General features: G+C 48.3%; 1 protein-coding gene across 2 annotated transcripts in view; it reads right to left on the bottom strand.

The window, feature by feature from the left end:
• The window catches only part of LOC140385316 (regulator of G-protein signaling 22-like), a 689200-nt gene that overhangs the window by 652726 nt on the left and 16439 nt on the right, over window positions 1-20035 (bottom strand). For both annotated transcript variants that reach the window (XM_072467373.1, XM_072467374.1), the window contains exon 3: window positions 2289-2351. In XM_072467373.1, the coding sequence (XP_072323474.1) occupies window positions 2289-2351 (63 nt within the window). The remainder of the gene's footprint in view (window positions 1-2288; window positions 2352-20035) is intronic.

Here is a 20035-nt window from a genome sequence, read left to right on the forward strand (position 1 = left end):
TTGCTGCTGATGGAGAGTAGACTGATAGGACGGTATTTGGCTGGGTTGGATTTTCATGTTTCTTGTGTACAGGACACACCTGGGTAACTTACCACATTGCCTGGTAGATGCCAATGGTCTGGCTGGACTGGAACAGCTTTGCTAGAGGAAGTTCTGGAGCACAACTCTTCAGTACTATTGCCAGAATATTATCAGGGCCCATAACCGTTGCAATATCTAGTGCCTTCAGCCATTTCTTGATATCACATGGAGTGAATCATATTGGCTGAAGACAGACATCTGTGATGCTGGGGACCTCCAGAGGAGACCAAGGTGGAGCATTCACTCGGCACTTCCGAACGCCTCAGCCTCGTCTTTGGCACATATGTGCTGGGCTCCTCCATCATGGAGGCTGGGATATTTGTGGAGCCTCCTCTTCCAGTGAGGTGTTTAATTGTCCACCACCATTCACTGCTGAATGTGGCAGGACTGTAGAGCTTAGATCTGAAGCGTTGTTTGGAATCACTTAGCAGTGTCTATTACTTGCTGCTTATATTGCTTGAACCAAAAGTAGTCCTGTGTTGTAGGTTCACCAGGTCAACACCTCATTTTTTGGTATGCCTGATGTTGCTTCTGGCATGCTCTCCTGCACACTTCATTGAACCAGGATCCCTTGGCTTAATGATAATGATAGAGTGGGGGACATGCCGGGCCATGAGGATTGTGGTTCAATACAATTCTGCTGCTGCTGATGGCCCACAGTGTCTCATGGATGCCCAGTCTTAATTTGCTCGATCTTTTCGAAATGCATTCCATTTAGCAAGGTGCCAGTGCCACACAATGGAGGGTATCCTCAATGTGAAGACCGGACTTTGTCTCCACAAGGACTGTGCGGTTGTCACTTCGACCGATACTGCCATGGGCAGATGCATCAGCAGCAGGCAGATTGGGGAGGATGAGGTCAAGTATGTTTTTCCCTCTTGTTGGTTCCCTTTCCACCTGCTGCAGTACCAGTCTGGCAGCTATGTCCTTTAAAACCCAGCTCGCTCAATCTGCGGTGGTACTACCTAGTCACTCTTGGTGATGGACATTGAAGTCCCCCACCGAGAGACTATTCTGCGTCCTTGCGACCCTCAGTGCATCCTCTAAGTGGTGTTCAACATAGAGGATTCATCAGTCGATGGTAGCCAGTATGTGGTAATCAGCACGAGGTTTCCTTGCCCTTGTTTAACCTGAAGCCATGACACTTCATGGGGTCCAGAACCGATGTTAAGGACTCCCAGGGCAACTCCCTCCTGACTGTAGACCACTGTGCCGCCACCTCTGCTGGGTCTGTCCTGCTGGTGAGACAGAACATACCCAGGAATGTTAATAGTGGTGTCTGGTAAGGGCTGGTTTAGCTCAGTGGGCTAGACAGCTGGTTTGTGATGCAGAACAAGGCCAGCAGGTTTAATTCCCGTATCAGCTTACCCGAACAGGCGCCAGAATGTGGCGACTAGGGGTTTTTCCACAGTAACTTGATCCTTGTGATAATAAAAAGGTTATTATTGTCTGTAAGGTATGATTCTGTGAGTATGACAATGTCAGGCTGTGGCTTTACTAACCTCCCAATTCTGTCACAAGCCCCCAGATGTTCGAGGATGGCACAGTAGCACAGTGGTTAGCACAGTTGCTTCACAGCTCCAGGGTCCCGGATTCGATTCCCGGCTTGGGTCACTGTCTGTGCGGAGTCTGCACATTCTCTCCGTGACTGCGTAGGTTTCCTCCCACAGTCCAACAAGTGCAGGTTAGGTGGATTGGCCATGCTAAATTGCCCTTAAGTGTCCAAAAAGTTTAAGTGGTGTTACTGGGTGACGGGGATGGGGTGGATGTGTGGGCTTAGGTAGGGTGCTCTTTCCAAGGGTCGGTGCAGATTCAATGGGCCGAATAGCCTCCTTCTGCACTGTAAATTCTATGATGAGTCTGTGTTAGTAAGGAGGACTTACTATGCTTCTCTGAATCTACCATTCCATGGGCTTCTTATTGCACTTTGTTTTGGTTGAGCCCTGACTATGGATTTACAATGTACATTTAAGATTTTGTAATTAGTGAAAATTACTACGCTTTAAATTTGCAATATACACTGATATGTTGTACAGAAAAGTATTTCGTAAAATCCACAGCAAATCTTCAAAAATGGCACAGACATTTGCAACAGGAAAAGAAATCACAACTGCAACCACATTTTCATAATAGTAAAGGAACAGCATTGCTGCCATGTCCATCATAATTTAAACATTACACAACTACGTCATCAAGAAACCACTTACAAATAAACTGAGGAATATATTGAAGTAATCCACCAGTAGATCATCCGTTACCAGGTAATCTTCCTGGAAATAACAAAATGAAGAATTAATTAAAGGAAACACGTTTGCTACACTTTATCTCTTTCCCCATTCTTTTCAACCATAATAATAACGAATACTAGCGTGCGAATCACCAGGATCCGGGATTGGTACTCGAGAGCCTGACAAGCTACAGCACATATAAGCACTCCACTGCCCAGACACTCATTTCAGCCAAGAAGATGCCGCCCCGAAGAGCAGCAGTGAGGTTCGCCAATGCAGAGCTGGAGATACTGCTGGATGCCATGGAGGAGAGGCAAAACATCCTGTTCCCCTAGATGGGCAGGAGGCTGCCACCTGCCAACATCAATCGGGCCTGGAGCAGCTGGTGAGTCAGTTTCAGCGGGAGCAGTGCGGAAGTGGCTGCTGGGAGGTAAGTCTGTCCTTTAAAAGCTCTTGTCTTTGCAGGGGCAGGCCAGTCGATTTCGGCGGGAGTGGAGCTGGTTGGTTAGTCAATTTCAGCAGGAGCTGAGAATTTATTTATTTAATTTTTAAATTAGTGTTTTAGGCGGGAACAGGAAGTTCCCGCGGACGTCTGGGAAGACCCTCACCAATAAATTCTGGTGGAGAGGAAACCCGAGACACTACACGTGTAGTGTCTCCCACCTGCCCTCCTCCTCTAACCTAATAATAAAACCCATTCGTCTGATGTAAGTACCATATTTTATTATATTTTTTATAAAAAATTTAATTTAGTTGTTAGCCAGATCTTGGTAGAAAGTTAGAGGAATGGCAGGGAAGGGTGTGCAATGTTCCTCCTGCAGGATGTTTGAGGTGAGGGATGCAGTTAGTGTCCCTGCTGATTTTACCTGCAGGAAGTGCTGCCATCGCCAGCTCCTCCAAGACCGAGTTAGGGAACTGGAGCTGGAGTTGGAAGAACTTCGGATCATTCGGGAGGCAGAGAGGGTCATAGATAGCAGCTTCAGGGAATTAGTTACACCAAAGATTGGAGATAGGTGGGTAACTGTAAGAGGGACTGGGAAAAAGCAGTCAGTGCAGGGATCCCCTGCGGTCGTTCCCCGGAGAAACAAGTATACCGCTTTGGATACTTGTGGGGGGGGGACTTACCAGGGGTAAGCCATGGGGTACGGGCCTCTGGCACGGAGTCTGTCCCTGTTGCTCAGAAGGGAAGGGGGGAGAGGAGCAGAGCATTAGTAATTGGGGACTCGATAGTCAGGGGCACAGATAGGAGATTTTGTGGGAGCGTGAGAGACTCACGTTTGGTATGTTGCCTCCCAGGTGCAAGAGTACGTGATGTCTCGGATCGTGTTTTCCGGGTCCTTAGGGGGAGGGGGAGCAGCCCCAAGTCGTGGTCCACATTGGCACTAACGACATAGGTAGGAAAGGGGACAAGGATGTCAGGCAGGCTTTCAGGGAGCTAGGATGGAAGCTCAGAACTAGAACAAACAGAGTTGTTATCTCTGGGTTGTTGCCCGTGCCACGTGATAGTGAGATGAGGAATAGGGAGAGAGAGCATTTAAACACGTGGCTACAGGGATGGTGCAGGCGGGAGGGATTCAGATTTCTGGATAACTGGGGCTCTTTCTGGGAAGGTGGGACCTCTACAGACAGGATGGTCTACATCTGAACCTGAGGGGCACAAATATCCTGGGGGGGAGATTTGTTAGTGCTCTTTGGGGGGGTTTAAACTAATGCAGCAGGGGCATGGGAACCTGCATTGCAGTTTTAGGGTAAGGGAGAATGAGAGTATAGAGGTCAGGAGCACAGATTTAACGTCGCAGGAGGGGGCCAGTGTTCAGGTAGGTGGTTTGAAGTGTGTCTACTTCAATGACAGGAGTATACGAAACAAGGTAGGGGAACTGGCAGCATGGGTTGGTACCTGGGACTTCGATGTTGTGGCCATTTCGGAGACATGGATAGAGCAGGAACAGGAATGGATGTTGCAGGTTCCGGGGTTTAGGTGTTTTAGTAAGCTCAGAGAAGGAGGCAAAAGAGGGGGAGGTGTGGCGCTGCTAGTCAAGAGCAGTATTACGGTGGCGGAGAGGATGCTAGATGGGGACTCTTCTTCCGAGGTAGTATGGGCTGAAGTTAGAAACAGGAAAGGAGAGGTCACCCTGTTGGGAGTTTTTTTATAGGCCTCCTAATAGTTCTAGGGATGTAGAGGAAAGGATGGCGAAGATGATTCTGGATAAGAGCGAAAGTAACAGGGTAGTTATTATGGGAGACTTTAACTTTCCAAATATTGACTGGAAAAGATATAGTTCGAGTACAATAGATGGGTCCTTTTTTGTACAGTGTGTGCAGGAGGGTTTCCTGAAACAATATGTTGACAGGCCAACAAGAGGCGAGGCCACGTTGGATTTGGTTTTGGGTAATGAACCAGGCCAGGTGTTCGATTTGGAGGTAGGAGAGCACTTTGGGGACAGTGACCACAATTCGGTGACGTTTACGTTAATGATGGAAAGGGATAAGTATACACCGCAGGGCAAGAGTTATAGCTGGGGGAAGGGCAATTATGATGCCATTAGACGTGACTTGAGGGGGATAAGGTGGAGAAGTAGGCTGCAAGTGTTGGGCACACTGGATAAGTGGGGCTTGTTCAAGGATCAGCTACTGCGTGTTCTTGATAAGAATGTACCGGTCAGGCAGGGAGGAAGGCGTCGAGCGAGGGAACCGTGGTTTACCAAGGAAGTGGAATCTCTTGTTAAGAGGAAGAAGGAGGCCTATGTGAAGATGAAGTGTGAAGTTTCGGTTGGGGCAATGGATAGTTACAAGGTAGCGAGGAAGGATCTAAAGAGAGAGCTAAGACGAGCAAGGAGGGGACATGAGAAGTATTTGGCAGGAAGGATCAAGGAAAACCCAAAAGCTTTCTATAGGTATGTCAGGAATAAGCGAATGACTAGGGAAAGAGTAGGACCAGTCAAGGACAGGGATGGGAAGTTGTGTGTGGAGTCTGAAGAGATAGGCGAGATACTAAATGAATATTTTTCGTCAGTATTCACTCAGGAAAAAGATAATGTTGTGGAGGAGAATGCTGAGACCCAGGCTAATAGAATAGATGGCATTGAGGTACGTAGGGAAGAGGTGTTGGCAATTCTGGACAGGCTGAAAATAGATAAGTCCCCGGGTCCTGATGGGATTTATCCTAGGGTTCTCTGGGAGGCCAGGGAAGAGATTGCTGGACCTTTGGCTTTGATTTTCATGTCATCATTGGCTACAGGAATAGTGCCAGAGGACTGGAGGACAGCAAATGTGGTCCCTTTGTTCAAAAAGGGGAGCAGAGACAACCCCGGCAACTATAGGCCGGTGAGCCTCACGTCTGTAGTGGGTAAAGTCTTGGAGGGGATTATAAGAGACAAGATTTATAATCATCTAGATAGGAATAATATGATCAGGGATAGTCAGCATGGCTTTGTGAAGGGTAGGTCATGCCTCACAAACCTTATTGAGTTCTTTGAGAAGGTGACTGAACAGGTAGATGAGGGTAGAGCAGTTGATGTGGTGTATATGGATTTCAGCAAAGCGTTTGATAAGGTTCCCCATGGTAGGCTATTGCAGAAAATACGGAGGCTGGGGATTGAGGGTGATTTAGAGATGTGGATCAGAAATTGGCTAGCTGAAAGAAGACAGAGGGTGGTGGTTGATGGGAAATGTTCAGAATGGAGTACAGTCACAAGTGGAGTACCACAAGGATCTGTTCTGGGGCCGTTGCTGTTTGTCATTTTTATCAATGACCTAGAGGAAGGCGCAGAAGGGTGGGTGAGTAAATTTGCAGACGATACTAAAGTCGGTGGTGTTGTCGATAGTGTGGAAGGATGTAGCAGGTTACAGAGGGATATAGATAAGCTGCAGAGCTGGGCTGAGAGGTGGCAAATGGAGTTTAATGTGTGAGGTGATTCACTTTGGAAGGAATAACAGGAATGCGGAATATTTGGCTAATGGTAAAGTTCTTGAAAGTGTGGATGAGCAGAGGGATCTAGGTGTCCATGTACATAGATCCCTGAAAGTTGCCACCCAGGTTGATAGGGTTGTGAAGAAGGCCTATGGAGTGTTGGCCTTTATTGGTAGAGGGATTGAGTTCCGGAGTCAGGAGGTCATGTTGCAGCTGTACAGAACTCTGATACGGCCGCATTTGGAGTATTGCATACAGTTCTGGTCACCGCATTATAGGAAGGACGTGGAGGCTTTGGAGCGGGTGCAGAGGAGATTTACCAGGATGTTGCCTGGTATGGAGGGAAAATCTTATGAGGAAAGGCTGATGGACTTGAGGTTGTTTTCGTTGGAGAGAAGAAGGTTAAGAGGAGACTTAATAGAGGCATACAAAATGATCAGGGGGTTGGATAGGGTGGACAGTGAGAGCCTTCTCCCGCGGATGGATATGGCTGGCACGAGGGGACATAGCTTTAAACTGAGGGGTAATAGATATAGGACAGAGGTCAGAGGTAGGTTCTTTACGCAAAGAGTAGTGAGGCCGTGGAATGCCCTACCTGCTACAGTAGTGAACTCGCCAACATTGAGGGCATTTAAAAGTTTATTGGATAAACATATGGATGATAATGGCATAGTGTAGGTTAGATGGCTTTTGTTTCGGTGCAACATCGTGGGCCGAAGGGCCTGTACTGCGCTGTATTGTTCTATGCTCTATGTTCTATATGTTTTTCTTTCTGGATAAATCGGTAAAGAGCGAGACAACAAGGAGAAATCCCCCTTGTGAGGAGAATTGGACCAGAAGTGGCTGTGTGAAAAGACAAAGTCCTAAAGGGAGTCGCAAGCAGAGCTGGTAACACGGGACAACATGGCGGAGAAGCAGGGCCGCGGGGAGACGGCACAGTGGTTGACGGATCAGCTGAAGTGTTTCGAGGATTGCTTTGCCAAGTTGAAGAAGGACACGCTGGATCCGATTAAGGCTTTGATTGATCAAGTGGTTCAGAATCAGAAAACCCATGGGCGAGCGATCCAGGAGGTGCAGCAAAAGTTGTCCAAGTACGAGGAGTACATAACCGTGATGGAAAGCAAGGTGGGGTTGATGAACGACCGCCAGAAAAGAATGCAGGGGAAGCTGGAGTACCTGGAGAATTGGTCCAGGAGACAGAATCTCAGAATTGTCGGCCTCCCTGAAGGCAGTGAGGGATCAGATGCAAGGGCTTTTGTGACGGACATGTTGGAGAAGTTGATGGGGGTTGGGGCGATCCCTCGAATTGGACAGAGCGCACAGAGCCGTTGCAAGGAAGCCCCGAGCGAACGAGTTGCCGAGGGTCATGGTGGTACATTTTCACTGTTTCATGGACAAGAAACACGTTTTACGGTGGGCCAAGAAAGAACGGAGCAGCAAGTGGGAGAACTGCAAGTTGCGCATCTAATCAGGACCTGGGAGCGGATTTGGCCAAGAGGGTTCAATCTGGCAAAAACAATCCTCTTTAAGAAAGGGGTGAAGTTCGGGATGCTGTACCCAGCCCGTCTCTGGGTCACACATGAGGAACGAGACTTCTATTTTGAAACACCAGAAATATTAAAGAAATGAAGCTGGAGGCAAATGAAAAGGAGGGCAGCACGGTAGCATAGTGGTTAGCACAATTGCTTCACAGCTCCAGGGTCCCAGGTTCGATTCCGGCTTGGGTCACTGTCTGTGCGGAGTCTGCACGTTCTCCCCGTGTGTGCGTGGGTTTCCTCCGGGTGCTCCGGTTTCCTCCCACAGTCCAAAGATGTGCAGGTTAGGTGGATTGGCCATGATAAATTGCCCTTAGTGTCCAAAATTACCCTTAGTGTTGGGTGGAGTTACTGGGTTATGGGGATAGGGTGGAGGTGTGGACCTTGGTAGGGTGCTCTTTCCAAGAGCCGGTGCAGACTTGATGGGCCGAATGGCCTCCTTCTGCACTGTAAATTCTATGAAAAGACACTGAAGCCTTGGAGAAGTACTGTGGCGGCGATTTGTTGTGCTGGGTTGCATAAATATAAGTACTGCTATGTGTAATAAGGGGCTGTTTGGATGTCTAAAGGTAACTTTGTCTTGCAGGGAGCTGGTTAGAGGGGGGGGGATAGGCTTTGAATTTGGTTCGACTTTTTGTGAGATTATTTTTCTAAAGTGACTGTTTCTTCACTGGAAAAATGACTGTTTCTTCACTGATGTTTGTTTACTGGGGAATGTGATGCTTTTAAAATGTTTATTCTTGTGGGGGGAGAGGGGAGAGAACAATGAGGAGACAGACTGCTTGGTGCCGGGGCGGGCGCTATCATGTCAGCATGGGTCAGCTGACTCTCGGAGGCGCAGTGGGGGGGGCGAGCAGGTGTTAAGCTGGAGCTTGACTTGGGGGGTTGGGTTTCTAGTGTTGCTGCTGGGGGGGGGGGGAGCTGCTTTGCTGACAGGGGAGGAACTGTTACTAGGGGACAAATGGGAGGTCGGGAACGGCGACTGCCCGAGTGGGGACTCAAGGAAGCGGAAGGGAGCTCGGGGCTGGCCTAACAAGGGTGATGGCTAGTCGGCCATTGGGGGGGGGGGGGTTGGAAGTCCCCCCGACAAGGCTGATCACATGGAATGTTAGAGGACTGAATGGGCCAGTCAAGAGGGCCCACGTATTCGCGCATTTGAGGGGGTTGAAGGCGGATGTGGCAATGCTACAAGAGACACATATAAAGGTTACAGACCAGATGAGATTAAGGAAGAGGTGGGTCGGCCAAGTGTTCCACTCAGGACTGGATTTAAGACCAGGGGTGTCGCGATCTTGATCAGCAAACGAGTGGTATTCGAGGCAGGGAGAATCGTGTCAGACAAGTGGGGGTAGGTACATAATGGTGAGTGGGAAGCTGGAGGGGGTGCGGGTGGTACTTGTAAACATATAATGCTCCGAATTGGGACAACATGGAATTTATGAGGCAGGGTTTAGGTAAGATCCCAGACTTAAGAGTCACATAACCTGATCATGGGAGGGGACATCAATGCAGTCATTGATCCGGAATTGGACCAGTCAAAATCCAGGACAGGGGGGAGGCCAGCTACGGCAAAGGAATTGAAGGGTTTTATGGAACAGATGGGGGGGGGAGTGGGGGGGGAAAGAGAGTAGACCCATGGAGGTTTACACGGCCGAGGGCGAAGGAGTTTTCTCACATGTCCACAAGGTATACTCTCAGAGAACATAGAACAGTACAGCACAGTACAGGCCCTTCGGCCCTCGATGTTGTGCCGAGCTTCGTCCGAAATCAAGATCAAGCTATCCCACTCCCAGTCATTCTGGTGTGCTCCATGTGCCTATCCAATAACTGCTTGGAAGTTCCTAAAGTAGCTGACTCCACTATCACATTCCACACCCTAACCAGTCAAAGAACAAAGAACAAAGAAATGTACAGCACAGGAACAGGCCCTTCGGCCCTCCAAGCCCGTGCCGACCATGCTGCCCGACTAAACTACAATCTTCTACACTTCCTGGGTCCGTATACATCTATTCCCATCCTATTCATGTATTTGTCAAGATGCCCCTTAAATGTCACTATCGTCCCTGCTTCCACCACCTCCTCCGGTAGCGAGTTCCAGGCACCCACTACCCTCTGCATAAAAAACTTGCCTCGTACATCTACTCTAAACCTTGCCCCTCTCACCTTAAACCTATGCCCCCGAGGAATTGACCCCTCTACCCTGGGGAAAAGCCTCTGACTATCCACTCTGTCTATGCCCCTCATAATTTTGTATACCTCTATCAGGTCTCCCCTCAACTTCCTTCGTTCCAGTGAGAACAAACCGAGTTTATTCAACCGCTCCTCATAGCTAATGCCCTCCATACCAGGCAACATTCTGGTAAATCTCTTCTGCACCCTCTCTAAAGCCTTCACATCCTACTGGTAGTATGGCGACCAGAATTGAACACTATACTCCAAGTGTGGCCTAACTAAGGTTCTATACAGCTGCAACATGACTTGCCAATTCTTATACTCAATGCCCCGGCCAATGAAGGCAAGCATGCTGTATGCCTTCTTGACTACCTTCTCCACCTGTGTTGCCCCTTTCAATGACCTGTGGACCTGTACTCCTAGATCTCTTTGACTTTCAATGACCTGTGGACCTGTACTCCTAGATCTCTTTGACTTTCAATACTCTTGAGGGTTCTACCATTCACCGTATATTCCCTACCTGCATTAGACCTTCCAAAATGCATTACCTCACATTTGTCCGGATTAAACTCCATCTGCCATCTCTCCGCCCAAGTCTCCAAACAATCTAAATCCTGCTGTATCCTCCGACAGTCCTCATCGCTATCCGCAATTCCACCAACCTTTGTGTCGTCTGCAAACTTACTAATCAGACCAGTTACATTTTCCTCCAAATCATTTATATATACTACAAACAGCAAAGGTCCCAGCACTGATCCCTGTGGAACACCACTGGTCACAGCCCTCCAATTAGAAAAGCATCCTTCCATTGCTACTCTCTGCCTTCTATGGCCTAGCCAGTTCTGTATCCACCTTGCCAGCTCACCCCTGATCCCGTGTGACTTCACCTTTTGTACTAGTCTACCATGAGGGACCTTGTCAAAGGCCTTACTGAAGTCCATATAGACAACATCTACTGCCCTACCTGCATCAATCATCTTAGTGACCTCCTCGAAAAATTCTATCAAGTTAGTGAGACACGACCTCCCCTTCACAAAACCGTGCTGCCTCTCACTAATACGTCCATTTGCTTCCAAATGGGAGTAGATCCTTCCTCGAAGAATTCTCTCCAGTAATTTCCCTACCACTGAAGTAAGGCTCACCGGCCTGTAGTTCCCGGGATTATCCTTGCTACCCTTCTTAAACAGAGGAACAACATTGGCTATTCTCCAGTCCTCCGGGACATCCCCTGGAGACAGCGAGGATCCAAAGATTTCTGTCAAGGCCTCAGCAATTTCCTCTCCAGCCTCCTTCAGTATTCTGGGGTAGATCCCATCAGGCCCTGGGGACTTATCTACCTTAATATTTTTTAAGACACCCAACACCTCTTCTTTTTGGATCTCAATGTGACCCAGGCTATCTACACACCCTTCTCCAGACTCAACATCTACCAATTTCTTCTCTTTGGTGAATACTGATGCAAAGTATTCATTTAGTACCTCGCCCATTTCCTCTGGCTACACACATAGATTCCCTTGCCTATCCTTCAGTGGGCCAACCCTTTCCCTGGCTACCCTTTTGCTTTTTATGTACGTGTAAAAAGCGTTGGGATTTTCCTTAACCCTATTTGCCAATGACTTTTCGTGACCCCTTCTAGCCCTCCTGACTCCTTGCTTAAGTTCCTTCCTACTTTCCTTATATTCCACGCAGGCTTAGTCTGTTCCCAGCCTTTTAGCCCTGATAAATGCCTCCTTTTTCTTTTTGACGAGGCCTACAATATCTCTCGACATCCAAGGTTCCCGAAAATTGCCGCATTTATCCTTCTTCCTCACAGGAACATGCCGGTCCTGAATTCCTTTCAACTGCCACTTGAAAGCCTCCCACATGTCAGATGTTGATTTGCCCTCAAACATCCGCCCCCAATCTATGTACTTCAATTCCCGCCTAATATTGTTATAATTAGCCTTCCCCCAATTTAGCACATTCATCCTAGGACCACTCTTATCCTTGTCCACCAGTACTTTAAAACTTACTGAATTGTGGTCACTGTTACCGAAATGCTCCCCTACTGAAACATCTACCACCTGGCCGGGCTCATTCCCCAATACCAGGTCCAGTACCGCCCCTTCCCTAGTTGGACTGTCTACATATTGTTTTAAGAAGCCCTCCTGGATGCTCCTTACAAACTCCGCCCCGTCTAAGCCCCTGGCACTAAGTGAGTCCCAGTCAATATTGGGGAAGTTGAAGTCTCCCATCACCACAACCCTGTTGTTTTTATACTTTTCCAAAATCTGTCTACCTATCTGCTCCTCTATCTGTTGGGAGGCCTGTAGTAAACCCCCAACATTGTGACTGCACCCTTCTTATTCCTGATCTCTACCCATATAGCCTCACTGCCCTCTGAGGTGTCCTCTCGCAGTACAGCTGTGATATTCTCCCGAACCAGTAGCGCAACTCCGCCTCCCCTTTTACATCCCCCTCTATCCCGCCTGAAACATCTAAATCCTGGAACGTTTAGCTGCCAATCCTGCCCTTCCCTCAACCAGGTCTCTGTAATGGCAACAATATCATAGTTCCAAGTACTAATCCAAGCTCCAAGTTGATCTGCCTTACCCGTAATACTTCTTGCATTAAAACATACGCACTTCAGGCCACCAGACCCGCTGTGTTCAGCAACTTCTCCCTGTCTGCTCTGCCTCAGAGCCACACTGTCCCTATTCCCTAGTTCTCCCTCAATGCTCTCACCTTCGGAGCTATTGCTCCCGTGCCCACCTCCCTGCCATACTAGTTTAAACCCTCCCGTGTGACACTAGCAAACTTCGCGGCCAGGATATTTATGCCTCTCCGGTTTAGATGCAACCCGTCCTTCTTATACAGGTCACACCTGCCCCGGAAGAGCTCCCAGTGGTCCAGATAATGGAAACCCTCCCTCCTACACCAGCTGTTTAGCCACGTGTTTAGCTGCTCTATCTTCCTATTTCTAGCCTCACTGGCACGTGGCACAGGGAGTAATCCCGAGATTACAACCCTAGAGGTCCTGTCTTTTAACTTTCTGCCTAGCTCCCTGAACTCCTGCTGCAGGACCTCATGCCCCATCCTGCCTATGTCGTTAGTACCAATATGTACAACGACCTCTGCCTGTTTGCCCTCCCCTTCAGGATGCCCTCTACCCGGTCGGAGACATCCTGGACCCTGGCACCAGGGAGGCAACATACCATCCTGGAGTCTCTTTCACGTCCACAGAAGCACCTATCTGTGCCCCTGACTATAGAGTCCCCTATTACTATTACTCTTCTGCACTTTGACCCTCCCTTCTGAACATCAGAGCCAGCCGTGGTGCCACTGCTCTGGCTGCTGCTGTTTTCCCCTGATAGGCTATCCCCCCCGACAGTATCCAAAGGGGTATATCTGTTCGAGAGGGGGACAACCACAGGGGATTCCTGCACTGACTGCCTGCCCTTTCTGGTGGTCACCCATTTCTCTGCCTGCACCTTGGGTGTGACCACATTTATATAACTGCGATCTATGACGCTTTCCGCCACCTGCATGCTCCTAAGTGCATCCAATTGCCGCTCCAACCGAACCATGCGGTCTGTGAGGAGCTCCAGTTGGGTGCACTTTCTGCAGATAAAGCCATCCGGGACGCTGGAAGCCTCCCGGACCTGCCACATCTCACAGTCAGAGCACAGCACCCCTCTAACTGACACTGCGTCAATTAATTAAAATTTAAATTTAAAATTAAATTTTTTTTTAAATTTCAAAGTTACTGTTGACTATCTGTTTCCTAGCACTCGATTTCTAATAGAAATGCGATTTCAGCGGGAGCGGAGCAGGATAGTCAATTTCAGCGGGAGCAGTGCGGAAGTGATTTCTGGGAGGCAAGTCTCTCCTTTAAAAACACTTGTCTTTGCAGGAGCAGGCCAGTCGATTTCAGCGGGAGTGGAGCAGGTTAGTCAATTTCAGCAGGAGCAGTGCGGAAGTGATTTCTGGGAGGTAAGTCGTTCCTTTAAAAACATTTGTCTTTGCAGGAGCAGGCCAGTCGATTTCAGCGGGAGCAGTGCGCTAGTGATTTCTGGGAGACCTTCACAGGAGCAGGCTAGTCAATTTCAGCGGTAAACACTTACCTGGTCCCGTTTTCAGTCCCTCTTTGCTGTTTTTTTTTTTAAATTTTAGTGTTTAAGGCGGGAACAGGAAGTTCGACCCGCGGACTTCTGGGAAGACCCTCACCAATAAATTCTGGTGGAGAGGAAACCCGAGACACTACACGTGTAGTGTCTCCCACCCACCCTCCTCCTCTAACCTAATAATAAAACCCATTGGTGTGAGGCAAGTACCATATTTTATTATTATTATTTTTTTTTTTTTAAATTTAATTTAGTTGTTAGCCAGATCTTGGTAGAAAGTTAGAGGGATGGCAGGGAAGGGAGTGCAATGTTCCTCCTGCAGGATGTTTGAGGTGAGGAATGCCGTTAGTGTCCCTGCTGATTTTACCTGCAGGAAGTAGTGCCATCTCCAGCTCCTCCAAGACCGAGTTAGGGAACTGGAGCTGGAGTTGGAAGAACTTCGGATCATTCGGGAGGCAGAAGGGGTCATAGATAGCAGCTTCAGGGAATTAGTTACACCAAAGATTGGAGATAGATGGGTAACTGTAAGAGGGACTGGGAAAAAAGCAGTCAGTGCAGGGATCCCCTGCGGTCGTTCCCCGGAGAAACAAGTATACCGCTTTGGATACTTGTGGGGGGGGGACGACTTACCAGGGGTAAGCCATGGGGTACGGGCCTCTGGCACGGAGTCTGTCCCTGTTGCTCAGAAGGGAAGGGGGGAGAGGAGCAGAGCATTAGTAATTGGGGACTCAATAGTCAGGGGCACAGATAGGAGATTTTGTGGGAGCGTGAGAGACTCACGTTTGGTATGTTGCCTCCCAGGTGCAAGGGTACGTGATGTCTCGGATCGTGTTTTCCGGGTCCTTAGGGGGAGGGGGAGCAGCCCCAAGTCGTGGTCCACATTGGCACTAACGACATAGGTAGGAAAGGGGACAAGGATGTCAGGCAGGCTTTCAGGGAGCTTGGATGGAAGCTCAGAACTAGAACAAACAGAGTTGTTATCTCTGAGTTGTTGCCCGTGCCACGTAATAGTGAGATGAGGAATAGGGAGAGAGAGTAATTAAACACGTGGCTACAGGGATGGTGCAGGCGGGAGGGATTCAGATTTCTGGATAACTGGGGCTCTTTCTGGGGAAGGTGGGACCTCTACAGACAGGATGGTCTACATCTGAACCTGAGGGGCACAAATATCCTGGGGGGGGAGATTTGTTAGTGCTCTTTGGGGGGGTTTAAACTAATGCAGCATGGGAACCTGGATTGCAGTTTTAGGGTAAGGGAGAATGAGAGTATAGAGGTCAGGAGCACAGATTTGACGTCGCAGGAGGGGGCCAGTGTTCAGGTAGGTGGTTTGAAGTGTGTCTACTTCAATGCCAGGAGTATACGAAATAAGGTAGGGGAACTGGCAGCATGGGTTGGTACCTGGGACTTCAATGTTGTGGCCATTTCGGAGACATGGATAGAGCAGGGACAGGAATAGATGTTGCAGGTTCCGGGGTTTAGGTGTTTTAGTAAGCTCAGAGAAGGAGGCAAAAGAGGGGGAGGTGTGGCGCTGCTAGTCAAGAGCAGTATTACGGTGGCGGAGAGGATGCTAGATGGGGACTCATCTTCCGAGGTAGTATGGGCTGAGGTTAGAAACATGAAGGGAGATGTCACACTGTTGGGAGTCTTCTATAGGCCTCCAAATAGTTCTAGGGATGTAGAGGAAAGGATGGCGAGGATGATCCTGGATAAGAGCGAAAGTAACAGGGTAGTTATTATGGGAGACTTTAACTTTCCAAATATTGACTGGAAAAGATATAGTTAGAGTACATTAGATGGGTCGTTTTTTGTACAGTGTGTGCAGGAGGGTTTCCTGACACAATATGTTGACAGGCCAACAAGAGGCGAGGCCACGTTGGATTTGGTTTTGGGTAATGAACCACGCCAGGTGTTGGATTTGGAGGTAAGAGAGCACTTTGGGGACAGTGACCACAATTCGGTGATGTTTACGTTAATGATGGAAAGGGATAAGTATACACCGCAGGGCAAGAGTGAAAGCTGGGGGAAGGGCAATTATGATGCCATTAGACGTGACTTGGGGGGGATAAGGTGGAGAAGTAGGCTGCAAGTGTTCGGCACACTGGATAAGTGGAGCTTGTTCAAGGATCAGCTACTGCGTGTTCTTGATAAGTATGTACCAGTCAGGCAGGGAGGAAGGCGTCGCGCGAGGGAACCGTGGTTTACCAAAGAAGTGGAATCTCTTGTTAAGAGGAAGAAGGAGGCGTATGTGAAGATGAGGTGTGAAGTTTCAGTTGGGGCGATGGATAGTTACAAGGTAGCGAGGAAGGATCTAAAGAGAGAGCTAAGACGAGCAAGGAGGGAACATGAGAAGTATTTGGCAGGTAGGATCAAGTAAAACCCAAAAGCTTTCTATAGGTATGTCAGGAATAAGCGAATGACTAGGGAAAGAGTAGGACCAGTCAAGGACAGGGATGGGAAGTTGTGTGTGGAGTCTGAAGAGATAGGCGAGATACTAAATGAATATTTTTCGTCAGTATTCACTCAGGAAAAAGATAATGTTGTGGAGAAGAATGCGGAGACCCAGGCTAATAGAATAGATGGCATTGAGGTACGTAGGGAAGAGGTGTTGGCAATTCTGGACAGGCTGAAAATAGATAAGTCCCCGGGTCCTGATGGGATTTATCCTAGGATTCTCTGGGAGGCCAGGGAAGAGATTGCTGGACCTTTGGCTTTGATTTTTATGTCATCATTGGCTACAGGAATAGTGCCAGAGGACTGGAGGATCGCAAATGTGGTCCCTTTGTTCAAAAAGGGGAGCAGAGACAACCCCGGCAACTATAGACCGGTGAGCCTCACGTCTGTAGTGGGTAAAGTCTTGGAGGGGATTATAAGAGACAAGATTTATAATCATCTAGATAGGAATAATATGATCAGGGATAGTCAGCATGGCTTTGTGAAGGGTAGGTCATGCCACACAAACCTTATCGAGTTCTTTGAGAAGGTGACTGAACAGGTAGACGAGGGTAGAGCACTTGATGTGGTGTATATGGATTTCAGCAAAGCGTTTGATAAGGTTCCCCACGGTAGGCTATTGCAGAAAATACAGAGGCTGGGGATTGAGGGTGATTTAGAGATGTGGATCAGAAATTGGCTAGCTGAAAGAAGACAGAGGGTGGTGGTTGACGGGAAATGTTCAGAATGGAGTTGTTACAAGTGGAGTACCACAAGGATCTGTTCTGGGGCCGTTGCTGTTTGTCATTTTTATCAATGACCTAGAGGAAGGCGCAGAAGGGCGGGTGAGTAAATTTGCAGATGATACTAAAGTCGGTGGTGTGGAAGGATGTAGCAGGTTACAGAGGGATATAGATAAGCTGCAGAGCTGGGCTGAGAGGTGGCAAATGGAGTTTAATGTAGAGAAGTGTGAGGTGATTCACTTTGGAAGAAATAACAGGAATGCGGAATATTTGGCTAATGGAAAAGTTCTTGGAAGTGTGGATGAGCAGAGGGATCTAGGTGTCCATGTACATAGATCCCTGAAAGTTGCCACCCAGGTTCATAGGGTTGTGAAGAAGGCCTATGGAGTGTTGGCCTTTATTGGTAGAGGGATTGAGTTCCGGAGTCAGGAGGTCATGTTGCAGCTGTACAGAACTCTGGTACGGCCGCAATTGGAGTATTGCGTACAGTTCTGGTCACCGCATTATAGGAAGGACGTGGAGGCTTTGGAGCGGGTGCAGAGGAGATTTACCAGGATGTTGCCTGGTATGGAGGGAAAATCTTATGAGGAAAGGCTGATGGACTTGAGGTTGTTTTTGTTGGAGAGAAGAAGGTTAAGAGGAGACTTAATAGAGGCATACAAAATGATCAGGGGGTTGGTTAGGGTGGACAGTGAGAGCCTTCTCCCGCGGATGGAAATGGCTGGCACGAGGGGACATAGCTTTAAACTGAGGGTAATAGATATAGGACAGATGTCAGAGGTAGGTTCTTTACGCAAGGAGTAGTGAGGCCGTGGAATGCCCTACCTGCTACAGTAGTGAACTCGCCAACATTGAGGGCATTTAAAAGTTTATTGGATTAACATATGGATGATAATGGCATAGTGTAGGTTAGATGGCTTTTGTTTCGGTGCAACATCGTGGGCCGAAGGGCCTGTACTGCGCTGTATCGTTCTATGTTCTATGTTCTAACCACTCTCGGAGTAAAGAACCTACCTCGGAGATCCCTCCTTTATCTACCACCCCGAACCTATAGTTATGCCTCCTTGTAACAGCTACATCCACCCGAGGAAATAGTCTCTGAATGTCCACTCTATCTATCCCCCTCATCATCTATAAAATATCTATTAAGTCGCCTCTCATCCTCCTTCGCTCCAATGAGAAAAGCCCTAGCTCCCTCAACCTTTCCTCATAAGACCTCTCCTGCAAACCAGGCAGCATCCTGGGAAATCTCCTTTGCACCCTTTCCAATGCTTCCACATCCTTCCTATAGTGAGGTGACCAGAACGGCACACAATACTCCAAATGTGGTCTCACCAGGGTCATGTACAGTTGCAGCATAACCCACGGCTCATGAACTCAAGCCACGTCAACCGTTAACACACTTTTGGCCTTCTTCACGGCTCTATCCACTCGAGTGGCAACCTTCAGAGATCTGTGGACAGGAACCCCAAGATCTCTTTTCCTCCCCATTCCTCAGAACCCTGCCGTTGGCCCTGTAATCCGCATTCAAATTTGTCCTGCCAAAATGAATTGCCTCGCACTTCAGGGTTAAACTCCATCTGCCATTTTTTCAGCCCAGCTCTGCATCCTATCAATGTCTCTTTGCAGCCTACAACAGCGCTCCCCCTCATCCACTACTCCACCAATCTTGGTGTCATCAGCAAATTTACTGACCCACCCTTCAGCCCCCTCCTCCAAGTCATTTGTAAAAATCACAAATAGCAGAGGACCCAGCACTGATCTCTGTGGTACACCGCTGGTAACTGGTCTCCAGTCTGAAAATTTTCCATCCACCACCACCACCCTCTGTCTTCTATGTGATAGCCAGTTACTTATCCAATCGGTCAAATTTCCCTCTATCCCACACCTCCTTACCTTCTTAATGAGCCAGCCATGGGGACCTTATCAACTGCCTTACTGAAATCCACGTATAAGACATCAACCTTCATCAACACACTTCAAAGAATTCAATCAAATTTGTGAGGCAAGACTTACCCTTCACAAATCCGTGTTGGCTATCCCGGGTTAAGCTGCATCTTTCCAAATGGTCATTAATCCTATCCCTCAGGACCCTTTCCACTAACTTACCTACCACCGAAGTAAGACTAACCGGCCGATAATTACCAGGGTCATTCCGATTCCCTTTCTGGAACAGAGGAACAACATTCGCCACTCTCAATCCTCTGGCACTATCCCCGTGGACAGTGAGGACCCAAAGATCAAAGCCAAAGGCTCTGCAATCTCATCCCTTGCCTCCCAAAGAATCCTAGGATATATCCCATCTGGCCCAGGGGACTTGTCGAACTCAGGCTTTTCAAAATTGCTAATACATCTTCCCTCAGAACATCTACCTCCTCCAGCCTACCCACCTGTATCACACACTGATCCTCAAAAACATAGCCGCTCTCCTTGGTGAACACTGAAGGGGAGGAAAGAGAGCCGGGACATTGAAAACAGCGCGAGAGGAGAGAGAGCCGGGAGATTTAAAAAGCACGGGAGATTTAAAAAGCTCGGGAGATGAGAGTCAGAGCGGAGATTTTAAAAGATCGCAGCCCAGTTTCGGGAGCCGTTCGGAGGAGGAGGAGCAGTCTCTGTCAGGGAGAGAACCTGAGAACATCTAAGACACTCAGAAGGTAAGAAGGTAAGTAAGTGATTTTTACTTTTATACCTTTTTCAAACTGTGTGTCAGGGGGAAACAGAAAAGCTGTAACCGGAGTGGCTGGTTGGGAATCTACACTAAATTTAAAAAATTAAGCATTGGGAACTAATTAAACATAATTGCTTAATTATAATTTAGAGGGGTATCTAAGCC

Source organism: Scyliorhinus torazame, chromosome 11 (genome assembly GCF_047496885.1).
Source record: "Scyliorhinus torazame isolate Kashiwa2021f chromosome 11, sScyTor2.1, whole genome shotgun sequence".
Classification (NCBI taxonomy): Eukaryota; Metazoa; Chordata; class Chondrichthyes; order Carcharhiniformes; family Scyliorhinidae; genus Scyliorhinus; species Scyliorhinus torazame.